This window comes from Chaetodon auriga, chromosome 11, assembly GCF_051107435.1.
Source record: "Chaetodon auriga isolate fChaAug3 chromosome 11, fChaAug3.hap1, whole genome shotgun sequence".
NCBI classification, from domain to species: domain Eukaryota; kingdom Metazoa; phylum Chordata; class Actinopteri; order Chaetodontiformes; family Chaetodontidae; genus Chaetodon; species Chaetodon auriga.
This window is the reverse complement of record NC_135084.1, coordinates 8,723,692-8,738,718: the sequence shown is the minus strand read 5'-3', so window position 1 is coordinate 8,738,718 and position 15,027 is coordinate 8,723,692. Positions and strand designations below refer to the sequence as shown.

Sequence of the window (15,027 nt, the reverse complement as noted above, 5' to 3'; positions counted from 1 at the left end):
TCCCCCACAGCCCGGCTCTCACACACAGGCCCAGTGTGTCCGGTTGGACTCCACAGAGAGGAAACACACGTACTCCGCTTGACTAGAAACGAAAACACTCAGCTCCGCAGGAGACCAAAACACAGCAGGATAGCCTCTGCGCACTCACAGGAAAGAGGCCGGGGCAGTTAAACTGGGATCACTCTGTACATTCAGACACCGAGCTCATATTCATGGAGGCACACATACATGAACATACACACAACCAACAATGCAGGAAATGGGTCAGCTGCAGCACAGGTATCTTTTACATCCTCTACTGGCTCCCACTGTCCACCGATGAAAGGGAATACTGCCGTCTCTGCAGCCCTGGGCCCGGCCGGCCGAGCATGCAGCGGTTTATAAGAGGCCATTTCCTTCAAAATCATCCCTGCCTTCCCCTGCTCTAATCTCCCAAAGGACAGTGGCAATTAGCCCGCGGAGAGCCTCGCTGTAGCAAGGGCATCTGTGGCATCTCTATTACATCATGACCTGCCACTGAAACACATACGCACGCGCGTGCGCGTGCGCGTGCACACTCGGGTAGTTAAGTATTTGTTCATAAGGCCTTTTCTGTCTTCATCTCTTATCATCTTATTGTTTAGCTGCTATTAATTTGCCACACAGTCATTAATAGGATCTCTCTGTGGTGTCTACTTGTTAATCATTAAATGACATAATTTGCATGAAAAACACACAGTGTCTGGATGTGGTTTAAGCTTTGTCAACATCAGTTGGGGAAAAGATCTTTCTGTGGCGTGTCTTTCCAGCTTGTTGACATAGCACTGAGGATTTCCTATTACACATGCCATTAGCAGCAACAGATAAACCTCAGACTCCCACTTTGGAAATTTGCAGTAGGTTTGTCAATTTAATGAAGTCTGCACATCCCACTGTCTGTGCAAGTCTTAACCCTTGTTAGCAAATCATTTCTGACACACCGAACTGTGATCATTCTCAGAGGATTAGTAGTGGAGAATCCTGTAAAAGCCTGTGCAGGAGCTGCAGACCACACTGCAGTAACTGACAGAGGCAGCGCCGCGCGTCTGACACAATGCACTCATTGATTCCTCTTTGCTTTTGTAAACAACAGTCCAGGCCACAACGTGCATGCGTGGAAGCCACAAAAGAGTTGTTTTAGAGATAGCAGGAGCTTTTTAAAAAGATTATTCTGTCCGCAAAGTCATTACAGGGGCTCGATAAGAATTTGTCATCGTGTGGAAATGTTCCAGGAGTTCCCCCATGCTGCCTCTGGTCCCCCCCCTTCAGTCTCTCGCGCTCATGGCTTTTTTGAGATGGGAGCAGTGTAGTGTTGTGGCGAGGTGAGGCCACGCTCTGCTGAACACTGTCGACATTCATCGAAATGCAATCAGATAAAGCTGGGGGCCTGAATACCTTCAACATAAACATTATCTGGAGCCCCCAGCAGGGGCCCCGGCACCGCCGGGCAGCCAACCAGAGCCTGCAAACATCAGGGGGAACAGGGAGCTCAACCAATAGCAGAGGCTGAACGGAGGGAGGGAAATCATTTCTAACCAATCAGGAGTGGCTGGCTGCAGATATCAGATGAGATCAGGCCTGTGGGTTCCTTCCACGCCAGGCGATACCCCCAGATGTGGGCGACGGGTGGTGATGAGGGATGTGAGAGTGATTGTGTGACAGGAACGGATATAACCTTTACACGTGTAGATCAGGTTCCCTGCAGAGCGGATGGAGAGTAAGACACAGTTGATAACAATGTAGAGAAAGGTGAGAACTACGGTGGAGAACACAGGCACTTTGGCTATAAAGATGGAGGTAAACACAAAGGAAAGCATGTATATTCAATGCTTTTCTACCTTATTTTCAACACAGGTCGAGAGAACAAGAGTGAAACAGCAATCAACGTTCTTAGACTAATAATTATCCACATAAATGCAGAAGCCACTCGACTCAAATATAATTCCACTACTTGGGGTGTGAGTTGCCTAAAGAATGCTCCAAAATGTCTGCAGAGGGTGTTGAGAAAACAATGCAAGGTGGGATAATTACAGAGAAAATGAGGGATGAACTCAGTGGTAACCCTCAGAGAGGAGGGGGAAAACAGACTGGAAGACATTTCAAACAAACGCAGAGTGAGACACAGTGGGTTTTCAGTAAGTTGTGCGAGCAGGCATGGACCTGCCCGGCCTGGATGAAGCTATCTGTCAGCACCAGAGGAGAACATGCTCATGGGAACTGGATGACCTGCTGTACTCCGCCGTTTTAATACCACACAGACTGCGCAGCATTGGCCCTGCCTCTGCTCGCTGCACATAGAGGTCTAGTTCGATGGCTACTTATACAGATGATTGAGAATGCGTAACAGAGAGACTACCGTACAGGATTGATTTGGAGCCGGCTGTTAAACTCTCCCCGTGTGTAGCATGAAACAGTGAATTCCAGCGATTTCCATCTGTTAAATGAACAGTGCTCCTCACAGCTCTGGATCCAAGCACACTTAATCTTGTGTTTCTGACACTACTTTGAATCTGATTTCAGTGGCGGGGGGGGGGGGGTGAAAGCCAAGCAGCAGATGGAAACAAGGCTTCCAGGAAATTAGTGGAGGTGGGGTGCAACAAGAACATGAGTTGGCATGGCGTCTGCCTGTTTTCTTTAGGTGGAAGAAAAGCAGGGACAGATAGAGAAAAGATGGATGAAGTACATATAAGGTGGAAAGGGGAAGTGACAAGTGAGGATGGCTGGATGGGAGTTGTGATCAGAGCCATTTGGCTCGCTGGGTGGTAGCCTGAAGTATAAGGAGCGGGACAGAATAGAAGTCCTGCAGTGAGGCCCTGCATACTGATGACCTGGCTGTAACGGCTGGCTCGGCTCTCCGGCAGTTATTCATTAAGCCATTAAAGGAACACAATCAAGTCATTTGTGTGGCCTTCTGTTTCAGACTGTTTTTCTTCCCTCTTGTGCTCTGCTTTTTGCTGGGGAGAGAGAAGAAACAGAATACATGTCAATGAATAAATCTGAGGCGAAGAAAGGAGTGAAAACGGTTAGACCTGGCCATCGAGCTGAAGCCAGCTGTTGGCCCTCCTTCTGAGCAGACAAGTAATTAATTGCGGAAGCGACTCATGCAGGAACTAATTCGCTTTTAAGACAGTTTGATAAATGAAAGAACATTCAAATTCAATCTACCTGGGTTGGAATTAAAGTTGGATAATTGCAAAGAGCACTTGATATAACAGGTCTTTTCACCAAAGTGGCTGCCATTAAACAGAAAAACTCCTCATGAGGAGTGAGAGCGCCCTCTTGTGTCAACATCTTTAGGCTGGAAACAACACACTGACACTACAAAGTTAATAATAGTGATTTTATTGCCATCCATATATACACATATCTTTTTTTCTCTTGCAATATTTATATAGCTTAAAGCATTAGGATCACTGTGTAAACAATGAACAGAGAACAATGAGAAAAGGCTGAACGTGTTGTTTAGTTCATCTAAGTACAAAGAAAGCAGCGAGTGAACTAGTGCCTAATCATAAAGAGGCAGTACAGTACACATGGCTCCCACAGTGCTGCACGACATGATTGGAGGAGGATACATCAGATCAGGTAAACTACAGCTGATTATCTGCTGGGCTGCGTGGCTCTATGCTGGCTTTCTGTGAGATCCTACAGTATGTCAGTGGAGCTCTGTCAAACGGATCTACAGGAACAACATGTCGTCCCCTAAAATAGGCCTGGGTTGCCATAGTGACAATGTCTGGGGTTAACTGTAACACAGGACAGCACTGACATGTTTATGAAACACACTGACACACTGATAAAAAGTCCTGTGGACCAACTGTCTCTACTAAACACAGTACAAGGCAATTCAACACACAATCACTGAAGTCTTGGCATTGTCACACATGATTTTGATGATCAGCAGATATTGACTATGTGAAAAGGCGAGGCAGAGCAGAGCCCGAACCGTTTCCTAAACCGCGTCAGGCTGTGCGATTGTGAGGTGAACAGTGGGAGCAGCACAGATTACTGTTGGTGTGTAAATGATCCATCGGAGGTCTGATTAAAATGAGTTACAGCACATTTTGACAGCTCTTCTCGTAACACACACACCAGAGAACAAGCTCATTACACAAACATCAAAGAATACAGAGAGAGACGCATCCTCTCGAGTCTTCACAAAAGTAGAAAATTGGAAATTCCAAATTGGATTAATGGGATGGATTAATGAACAACCAGGATCTATTTCAATGAACTGAACTCTACACAGGCTAATTAAATGGTTTCACTCAGGTGACAGCGGTCAGATTCTTCTCCTCTCTGTGTGCATGGAGATAATACACTAACAAGTGTCTAATAAGTGCAGGGTGGCCTGGCTTGCTAATTATACCGCCGTCCAATGGCTACAGCTGCAGAGGCTTGTGCAGTAGCGGGCTTTGGTCAGTCACTTTTACAGCACCACCTGTTGTCGATAAAACGTGCAGTCTGTTAAGTGTCTGTCTGGGGCTGTATTGTGTTACAGGGAGGCCGGAGGAATCAACGTTAGCATTCAGAAAATGTGCTGTTTTTGGTTAAATTAGGAGTGCATAACTCGTAACGCGGGTCCTCTTTAATGGCAGCGCATTTTCAAAATGGAATAAGGAACGTATCATGTTAAACTCATTCTGCCACATTTAATCTCAGCAGCAAAAAAGGCAAATTAAATCTGTAACGCTACAACAGTACTCTGATGTTATTAATGCAGGCACACAGAATAAAGCTCGACAAACGACGACCGTTAAGAAATCAAATGAGTTAAATTCATGAACCGACAGAAAACACAGACTGATATCAACACTGTGTAATACTTCACTTGTTGGGAGAATCGGGACAAAGGTGTGTTTCTCTCGGGGCTGTTACATGCACACACATATGCACACAAACACTCACTGGTCATACTGAACGTTAAGAGATGTCATGACAGCCACAGACACAGGCAGACTCCAGTGACGGACTGAAAACTTCACATGGAGGAAACCTCTCTTTTCATGATGCGGAAACGATGCTCATAATTCTCCTGGATGCCGACACAGAGTTACGGTTACTGAAGCTGGACTGAATGGACGACCCATGATTTGCACCGATGGCGGTGGCTGCCCTTCTCTCACAAACCTCCCGTCTTCGCGGTCACTCGGTGCTCTCCTGGCCCAGCTCCACTTCCTCTTTGCCAAAAATGGCTTCTGGCGTGCCTCCCTCTCCCTGGAACAGCTCCTCCATCAGCTGCTCCCCAGCGCTGCCGGCCCGTGATGCCCACAGAGCAGCGCCCTCCCTCAGGCCCAGAGTGCGTAGCAGCCGTGCATAGTCCAGAAATGCAGCCTCGATGAGTTTATGTGCAAATGCAGGTCAAGGAGAACACGTAATGTTTCATAAACACACAGTGAGCCAACGAAAGCTGTCATCACTCAAAAATATGCTTTCATTAAAGGTCACACTCTTCAACTGTCAGTGTGGAGTGACTTCAAGCTAGACTGGACTGTTACATCCTACACATTCAATGGTGCACATATCCCCTTAAGAGCTAACCAAGTCAATCTAATGAAGCTGATTGCAGGTGGATTCTAACAACATGATTAACATGAAAAAGCTGCATACAAACACATAAATTCAGATGCAGCCATACAGGACAAAAGGGGTCTTTAAACAAAATCACAATCAGAGAGGGCAGCCTGAATTCTAGAAACACTTGTACGCAATAGGATGAGATAAAATACTAACTACAGCCTATAAAATGACTATAATGTTGAATCGACACCTCTCTAAAACAGCTTCAATGTAAAATGGACACTAGAACATTCACGAGGGGAGAATTTATTGCAGGACTGCATTAGTTTAAGCCAGTGCAGCCAAATGTTTTCAGCCTCTTATTAGTTCGTCACACGTGCTGGTCCTCCCTGGGATCACACCTGGGTCGGTGTTTGAGCCCAGTTCATTTAAAAAAAAAATATATATATTTGTAACAAACAGATATTACTGCAAGTGAAAATGAGATTTTTGTACTCTCTTTAAAGACAGCTTGGCCTTGCACAGGATTAGTCTGCTCCTTGTCTTGTCTCCATATTTCACTTAATATCTGCTGTTAATTCTATATATCTGTGGTCTAGGTGTGATGTGTTTTCAAAGTCTAGACTGTGAAAGTTATTTTGTGAGCTTGCAGTATAAGTGAGCTCTGTGACCACGGTGTGATATTGGCGATTGGGAACATGTGAAATATAGCACGATGTGCTCAGTGGAGCGTCTAAATTGACCTTGATTGAGAAAAAGCTCTCCACTATCGAGTGCACGTCTGTAGTAGAGATGGACAGAGTTAGCGGTGGAGCTAACTCTGGTTATAAATGGCCCTCAGAGTGCAGTAATGGGTTTTCAAAAAGGATATTGGAAGAATCGTTGGCCTCCATCACCCCATACTTCAGACAGGCTTCGATAAAGAGGGCGGCGCGATCAAAGTGCCTCATACTGCCCAGGAGATAGGAGGAGGAAGAGAAAGACACAGACAGAAGGAGCGGTGAGAGCTATTGTCAGAAACCAGCACTGTCCCCGCCTCGATGTCTGCGATGCTAAAGCATACATCAACCCCGTCGTCCTGATGCCACTCTTACTCTCTGCGAGAGCATTTGTCGCCCGAGGCGTCTCATAAGACGAGCTGTCAAGGAGGAGGAGAGGCAGACCAACAGCCGATCGATGCTGCTGTTAAAAAGACGGGGTCACACCACGCCATCCACTGTGAAGTGTCCTTCGGTATACTCAGGGGGAAAAGGAGACGAGGGAACTGAGACTCAAGTGTTGATGAATGTGGATGAAACAACATGGGAATAAAGGAGGCGAAGGTCGGGCAGGAAAAAGTCACAGCGTAAAAAAAAAAGAATTTGAAAGAGCTGAAGTTAAAAAGGGAATCTGCGTGTTTGTGTTTCTCATTCTGAGATTCAGTACTTTTACAGACCTCAGTCTAACTCATTTTTAATGTCTGAATCTCTACAGCTGGCATCAGCCCTGCTTCTTACCTGTGGAGCATCTCTCCCACTTTGTAAAAGCAGCCCAGGGAAAGCAGCACCAGGATGGCTTTGGACTTGTGGTTGACCTGCGGGGAGCACAGGTGCTCTGCCCAGCGCTTCAGCACATCTGAGATCTCTGCTGGGCTCAGCCGCACCTGGAAACACACACGGCATGCGAGGCACTGAAACTCAGCACATTGTAAGTACCGCAGATGTCACAGCTGCAATGCTAAAGCTAATAAGAACACTTATTAAAATATAGTCGCAAGGAAAAATCAATGAATTAATAATCACTACGCGTGTCATAGACGTAATTAAACCATGAAATCATTTTTTTTTCTGACAATTACCGATAGAAAATATAAAAAGTCAAGCATATGTCTATGCACTATGTTCACGCCGCTCACATGCCCACACTCTCACAAACTAGCCAAACATTACACAGTATCGGATGTTTCCCGTTGATGGATGGCGTCATGCTGGGTTACCTTAGCCAGCCAGGCGGCGCGGTTCCACTCCCCGTAGGTCTGCAAGTAGCGGCAAGCATCTGCCGCCTTGTCAATCAAACACAACAGCTGCACTCCCTCTGACACGCAGCATAAGGGGAGAATTTGTACAAAGATGTGAGACCAAGAAACGACAGCGATCACTATGCAAGGTGGCAAACTCACCAGGTGATGGTTTCATAATACAGCTGCTGGCAGTTGCCACAATACGTGGATCAAGTCCAGTCCAAAATCTTACTCATATATCATTTTTAAAAAATGCAGCTCTGCAAAAAATAGCTACAAACTTTTTAAAAGCATTATTAGACATATTTGAAGCTGCTCAGTTCATTTAAAGGCCTAAAGAATAAATAAATTATTCAAAGATATTTTAAGGCGCTTTCAAGGCTGCAGACACCCACATGATTAATGCTGCTTGCACTCATTAAAATAAGAGCAGAGCATGTTGCTAACTGCTCTCAGACATACAGTAGCACTACCTGCTAGCTTGCCGTTGGCGATCATGTTGGTGGCCACTAGTTTGATGGTGGATTGCGAGGGTCCTGAAGAGGTGATGGTGGTCACGAGGCAGGCCTTGAGTGAATCACAGTAGTAGCTGGGGTTGTCTGCGCTTGTCTCCAACAGCAACTGCACTGCCCGGTCCGTCTGAGAGCAACAACAAAGAGAGGAGAATGTAATTACTGAGGTAGCACACAGAGAGACATGGCTTTAACAGCTAATGCAGGTAACCACTGTGTGAGCTGAACGACACAGAATAACCGGGGAAATTATGTTTATTATCGTGCTTTTTATCTGGCGGAGATGAAGGCTCGCGCTGGGGTCGGCTCAGACTGTTTCGTGGAGGTCTGCACCTGTGACTAACAGCCTGCTGATTGCAGCCTGTGATTAGTGGGAGAGTGGTGACATTGGGAAGGGAGAGGTGACTCCAATTCCCACAGGCTGAGACGCTAGGGAGGACAGAGGCAGCACTTATCGTCCATCTTGCTTCATTAGGCTCCACAGCACCAATATGACCCATTTACCATTATGACAATTTGCCCATACGCACAGCTGAGGAGGGTGAAGGTGTGCATTTGTGAGAGACAGGAGGGTTGTACATAGTCTGAAAGATGTAAGTCAGAAATATGGAGAGGTCTGCATCAAGAGTCGATCCATTCAGGCGTGAGGTAAGATTGTTAGAGTGTGCTGACCACTGGGATGTCGACCACAAAGGCAGTGTGTTTGTCTGAAAACTGGAACATCTGAGCAGGAGATCTTACCTCATTTCACCCCCATATGATGTGAGTGCAAACATGTGTCTACTGTCATAGTGTAATACTTACTTGACCCAGCAGGAGGAGCTGGTCAGCACATTTCTTAGTGTGTTCATAACTGGAGCGCTTCACCTCCTGCAGGTGAACCCGATCCAACTGGAACTTCTGTGGAGCAGCAAAGGTGGAGTCACATGTTAGCTTAGTTTTTTTTTAATGCATTGCTTCCAAAGATGCATGGTTCAACCTTGTGTGTGTGTGTGTGTGTGTGGGAGACAGAGTGAGATGGAATGAATTGCCACACAGATTCTACACTCAGGACATTCAAAGAATAGTGATGAGCAAAAAGGATACAGAGGACAATTATAGAAATACAGAGTCCAGAGATGGAGAGTGTAATTATAACGTCTTTAAAATATTCAGGAGATTTCAGTGTTTCTGGTGCCAGAGCCTCCCATACTGCCTTTCATTACTGGTGGCTTTTTCCACATGAATTTATTACACCATCCCAGATGGGAGATCAGATTTCTTTACAGCGAGCAAATGATAGGCACGAAACATGAAAACAGCGATAGATATTTCAAAGTGTGAGAGCTCATCAGCTTTATAAGAGGACTAGAGGGGGAAACGACACAAAACGAGGGGAGAGATAACAGCATAGCAGAAAATTAGCGACATAGGCTGCATGTGTGTCAGTGTGTGTGCACACCTGCGTGTCTATATATAACACGGAAACTTTACTTTTTTCTGGCACTTTATTATGATGAATTCTTTTGTGAGTCACAGCCGTGGGCATAAATCCTTGCAGAGATACCAAACGAGTTTAGCTACTGTGTGCACCGTACTGGAGCGCTGGATATTAGTAATTACAATCAGACTTCTGCCGCTGAAGCCGTTTCATGACAACAGGAGCCCGATGTAGCTGCAGACTGTCTGGGTAGCTCTTTGAAAGCCTTAACTTTGTGATCACTGCACGGCCCCTCATTAACAGGGAGTAGTACTTTCTCAGAACAGAATGGTGCATAATCTGCTAAAAAGCCCTGAATGACGCTCAAAGGGAAAAAAATGACGGGCTTATTACAGGCAGGACCTCAATCGGCTGAACTTCCTTTTTTGCAACTTCGGGCTTCGATGCTAGCTAAAAGCTACTTGACATTTTTAATCATCTTTCGTCAAGCAAGGTGAATGTTCCCTCCGTCTCTTCTCCTCTGCTTTCTTGAGTACATTGATGTATCCTTGAGGGGAAAATGAGCGAACCTGCTAAAAACCAGAGAATGCCTGTATTCACTTGCACAGTGTGGCAACTTTTTAATTACTCTCCTCAGATGTGCTTTCTAAAGGCCGAGCACAAAAACGACGTGTGGCACATCACAACTACAAAACGGAAAACATAACGCCTTAATGAAAAACCTTTGCATTCACAACGGCAACGTGCGGACGCCTTTGCACAACGGGCTTTGTGGTTGCCATGCCGACGAGCAGAGTGATGCGGCACACACAGCAGACCAATCAATGAGCATCTTCTGAAGAAACTTTTCCAACACAAACTAGGTCGATAATTAAAGCTGAAAAAAAAAAAAAAGAAGAGACTATTGAGGGCATTGTTTTAAAGGCCTTGTGCGCTGGTTCAGCTATGTGGCGAGCGAGGCGCATTGAGCCGAGCAATGACATGGAGCAAACAGGAGAGGGATCTTTTTTTTTTTTTTTTTTTAATTGAGCGCATCCCGGCTGTGGGCGAGAATCGCTGTGTGGAAATGTTGAGGGAATTAAATGTGGTGAGGGCGAAGTGAAAGATAGGTCTGACCTCAAAGACTTGAAAGTGTGAGCCGTGAGCCGGGGACTTAGTGAGATAACAGAGGAGATACAAAATGTCATTAATAATGGAATGAACTGTGTGACCGGGGCGATGCTGTTGACACTGTGGGTGACAAGGGACAGGATGCTGTTTGTTTGTGCGTGGTCTGACTTGAAGATCGCAGCTGTCTCTGGATGAGTCCGAAAGGAATTCTTAAATGTTGACTGCTGGGATCAGGCATTTATCTCTATTGTCTCTGTTTACCAAAGGGAGAAAAAAAAGCAACAGAAACAGGCCAACACTTTGTCTTCTTCTCTTGTTTCACTGACCTGGAAGTAGGAGCTCTCACACAGGACATCATTGCAGATGTCCAGGTGGTTCTGAGGTGACGGCTGGGTCCCTTCACTTTGGGCCTGTCCCTCTGCAGTGGACACGCTCAGCTGACGAGCCTGGGCAAACGACTGGAGGTAGTGGGATGCCACCGTCCAGAAGTGAAGATCCGACTCATCCCCGAACAGCCTGCGGTTTACCACAACAACTGATCAGCTGGGCCCCCAGCGGAAACTGCTCTCTCTGGAGTATTTAGTCAAATTCTTCAGTCCAAACCAAAGTGCTTGCTAGTTCTACTTCTAGTAGTTTGCTCACTAATGCACTAATGAACCATAGTTCCTGCATCTTCCAGCCCACGCCTCGCTCTTTCAGCAAACTACCCCCCCCCCCCCCCCCCACAATCATCCTTCTGCCTTTTCTTTCCAGCTTCCTTTTAACACATCTGCACAAGCACACAGTTGTTGCTAGGTTACATTGCCACATTATCAGTGGCATGAAAACTTGGACAGACAGATGCAGAGGCATAATCACGAGCTCTCTGTGAAAGCACGGTCGCAGCGTTCGCCGTGCAAAAATGGTCCTCGGGACTTTCCAGGTAAATCATGACTTTAATAACAGGATGTAAAAGGGGGGTTGAGATATTGCATTTCCGCTCAGGCTGGCTGTTCTAGATTTGCCAGATGCTCGAGGGAAATGAGAACTGGAGCAGAGACGAGATCAGAGTTGCTGACACCAGCTCTCATGTCATGCTTTTTTATGGAGATACAGAATCATGGCTGTACAGTTCCAGCCAATGTAAATCCAGTCCTCTTGGCAGATAATTTGACAGCTTTAAAACCAAATGTTTCGACTCACAACATCATCTTGTTTATCTTTTTTTCAGTTAAATCACATATGCAGAACTAAGTAAAATGTAAAACGGCTGTGAAAACATAAATTACACGGATTTCTGTAGCAAGATCACTCATGATCACCTAATCGCATCCTGCTCGGCTGGATTATATCCTGAGCAATCAGTGAACAACAAGGTTAACAAGTAGCTTGATTGCAAACCCACTTCAGCTTAATCATTGTAACAAATAGACCCAATCTACGGTCTAAATTTAACATTTGTCCTGACAGGAAGAAAGCAGCAGAAGTTAACATGTTGAGTCAAAGACGGGTTTAACCCGTTTTCAGTTATATGCAAAGTTTCTGTGTTTTGGGCTACACTCTTAGCAGGGATAGCAGCTTCTTATATATTCTTTGACAGCTTGTACAAAGTATGCTTTTGTCAGAAAAGTAGCTACAGAGTTGGACGTACTGTAGGTGCACTGTATGAATGTTAACAAAACGGCTCTGCTGTGGTATCAGCGCACCATCATTAACCCAGTGCAGTCTGTGCAGACAACAAACAGCGCTAACTCCATGCTGAGTTTTAACTCACCGTGAGACCAGGAGGCAGCGCTGGAGCAGGCTGAGCTCCGGGTCCTGTAGCACACTCTTCATGTCACTGGGGAGCCAATCAGACACAGACAATCAGAACACAGCGAGAGCCAATTACACTTCTCAAACACAGCGGGCCCAGTGTGGCTGTTACGGGAGATTCCTCTTATCTGTCAGCCCACAGACTACATGCTCTTTGGGCCTGCTGTCTAAACACAAAGGAACCTGGGACTCGACTGCAAGCCAAAAGTACATAAACAAAAACTGATACTTGGCACAAACACACACAAGTACCAACATCTGATTGTTGGCGTTTGCAGCATGATATTAATATTAAATATTCTAACAATTTGAGCTACAGTACAATGTGTAATCATTACAGTTTGAAAGTGTAAGAACTCACTTTGACAAGGAGTTGAGCTGCTCCTGGATCAGGCCTTTTATCTCATCTTTCTCATTGTAGTCTCTGAAAGAGAGGGATCAAACTCAGTCAAACGGCTCTGCTCACGTCTCCCTAAAATAAAACCTTAGCTGATATTAAATGGGAAACTGAGAACCTGCGGAAGTTGATCTGAGGTGTCAGGCAATAACAGATAAGCCTCTTCTAACATTTCTGCTGGGGCCAGGTAGCACCCTGCGAGCGCTGTTAATATAGCTGCTCGACTTACGAAAAGGCAGCTGTGTGCGTTTAATGGGAGAAAGAAGTGTTGCACTGAGGGCTCAGTTTATTTGGGGTATAATTACATCAGGCTATAGTTAAACACAGATGTAGCTGTCTGAAAAAAAAACAAAAATTAAGCTGCTCTCGAAGGACGGCCTCTATTGGCTCCCACCATGTTGACTTGTTTACAAAGGTGACTTGCTCACACTGGCAAATTGGATAGTTGTTTTTATGAAGGCAATAAAGAGAATGTTTGGGTGGCTGGCAGATGGTATGGAGGTATAAGACGGCACATCAAGTCTTACACCTTGATGGTTGGTAATTCACTCAATATTTTATCGATTCTGGTGCTGGAGGACAATTTGGAATTTCAAATCTGATTTGCTTACAAACAAGTTTCAGTTTCCCATATAGGAATAAACATAACTATCATTCCTGCTCTGGTTTGTAACTTAAGACTGCACTAAAACCCGCCTCAAATCCAAAGTGAAACTGTATTAAATAGGGACCACACTATCACGTTTTGACCAAGATTCAACTGAATCATGTTTCTGCTGAAACTGTGAGCCTGAAACTACAGCAAAATGAATTAAGCCAAACAGATAACATTCAGTCATAACAACATCGTATTGATGCATCAGTGCTGAATGACATACTGTCTGTAACTTCCTGTCTTCATCCCAGAGTTAAAATGCAGTTTAACCTGAAGCGGCTCTGCTCAGATGCTGTGTGATATCAATAATTGAAACTCCAGGCCACTATCAATGTGCTGCTCTGCTCGCTTGCTTACAGCGGCTTGCTTTCAGGATACAGGCAGGTAGCAGAATTTGGTCTTTATTTTACAGCTGGTGTACCCAATTACTAATTATTTGCTACAGTAAACACAGGAACTGGTTTAGTCTTTACATAGCCAATACAAATAATTTATAAAAAATGCAGCTGTCAGCTCTGATACTGATTTTGCAGACTGGCTCGGGGCATCTGGAGCAGGACAAAAAAGTCAGCTCATGCAATGCTGTTTTATTCTTCACTGATCAAGTTGCTTACAAACCTGTAAGCAAACAGGAAATAGGGGCTTTTAGAAGATCTTAACAAGGTCATGGCTTGTATTTTCCACTTTGGCACTTTCAGCGTGGTGTTAATGTGAGATATTCTGTCTCTGTTAGCTCTGCTAACACTTCTGACATGATAAGAGGGGGCGACCTTAGAGCGGACACATTCATGGTGATGTCGTCAGAGCTGAGACTTACACTTGAGTGATGTCCATGGTGAAGGTTCCTGACCAGGGCTGCAGCAGGAGGAAAGCCTTGAGCGTGAGGGCAGCTCGGGGCAGCAGCAGGTAAGGACACCACACTGGATCTGAACATACACCCCACGGATCAGAGAGAATATGACATTAGGCCATGGCTGTTAACAGCATCATGAGTCGGACTGCTTCTCATGCCCTTAAACAACGCGTAATTGGAGATATCTAAGAAGCAAATCATTTCTTAAGAACCTATCGTTCATCCGATGCATTTCTCTCCTCAAACCTCGATTTGCAATATCTCTTTCATCACACTCTTCGTTCCCCGGCTCACCGGTCAGGTCTTGTTCATCCATGCGGTAGCTGGCGGACTTCATGGCCATCTCCAGCACTCGGATACAGCCGTCGTCGGAGGCCAGCACGACCTTGTCGGAGGTGCACCAGTCAATGTCTAGGATGCGGTAGTTGACATTGCGACCGATCCGCATGCTGCTGACCATCTGAACCTGAGAGGAGATAAACAGACCTTGGTAGTTCACCTCAGCGTATCATCTAAAAACTTCTTTTGAAGCATCTGTAACAACTCTAGTGGGACGGTGGGGAAAAAAAAAAAATCTCTGCATGCTTCAAAGGGGAGAAAAAACACAGTATGGGATGATTTTTTTTGATTCTCCAAAAGCCTGCTGTATCAACAAAGGATGGCCAATGAGGCGGCAACTGTAAACTAATTTATGTTGAGTATAGCAGGATACAGAATGGAAAGCTCAGTGGACAAACATCCTTTTCAAA

At 45.4% G+C, this 15,027-nt stretch overlaps 1 protein-coding gene across 1 annotated transcript in view; it reads right to left on the bottom strand.

Moving 5' to 3' along the window:
- Positions 1-3,344: 3,344 nt before the first annotated feature.
- wdr11 (WD repeat domain 11) overlaps positions 3,345-15,027 on the bottom strand; it is a 49,788-nt gene continuing 38,105 nt past the window's right edge. The window contains exons 19-29 of the mRNA XM_076743049.1: positions 14,573-14,744; positions 14,243-14,351; positions 12,735-12,797; positions 12,333-12,398; positions 10,906-11,095; positions 8,854-8,949; positions 8,011-8,176; positions 7,514-7,611; positions 7,035-7,180; positions 6,410-6,489; positions 3,345-5,366 (exon numbers count right to left, since the gene is read on the bottom strand). Coding sequence (XP_076599164.1) covers positions 5,164-5,366; positions 6,410-6,489; positions 7,035-7,180; positions 7,514-7,611; positions 8,011-8,176; positions 8,854-8,949; positions 10,906-11,095; positions 12,333-12,398; positions 12,735-12,797; positions 14,243-14,351; positions 14,573-14,744 — 1,389 coding nt within the window. The 3' untranslated portion in view covers positions 3,345-5,163. The remainder of the gene's footprint in view (positions 5,367-6,409; positions 6,490-7,034; positions 7,181-7,513; positions 7,612-8,010; positions 8,177-8,853; positions 8,950-10,905; positions 11,096-12,332; positions 12,399-12,734; positions 12,798-14,242; positions 14,352-14,572; positions 14,745-15,027) is intronic.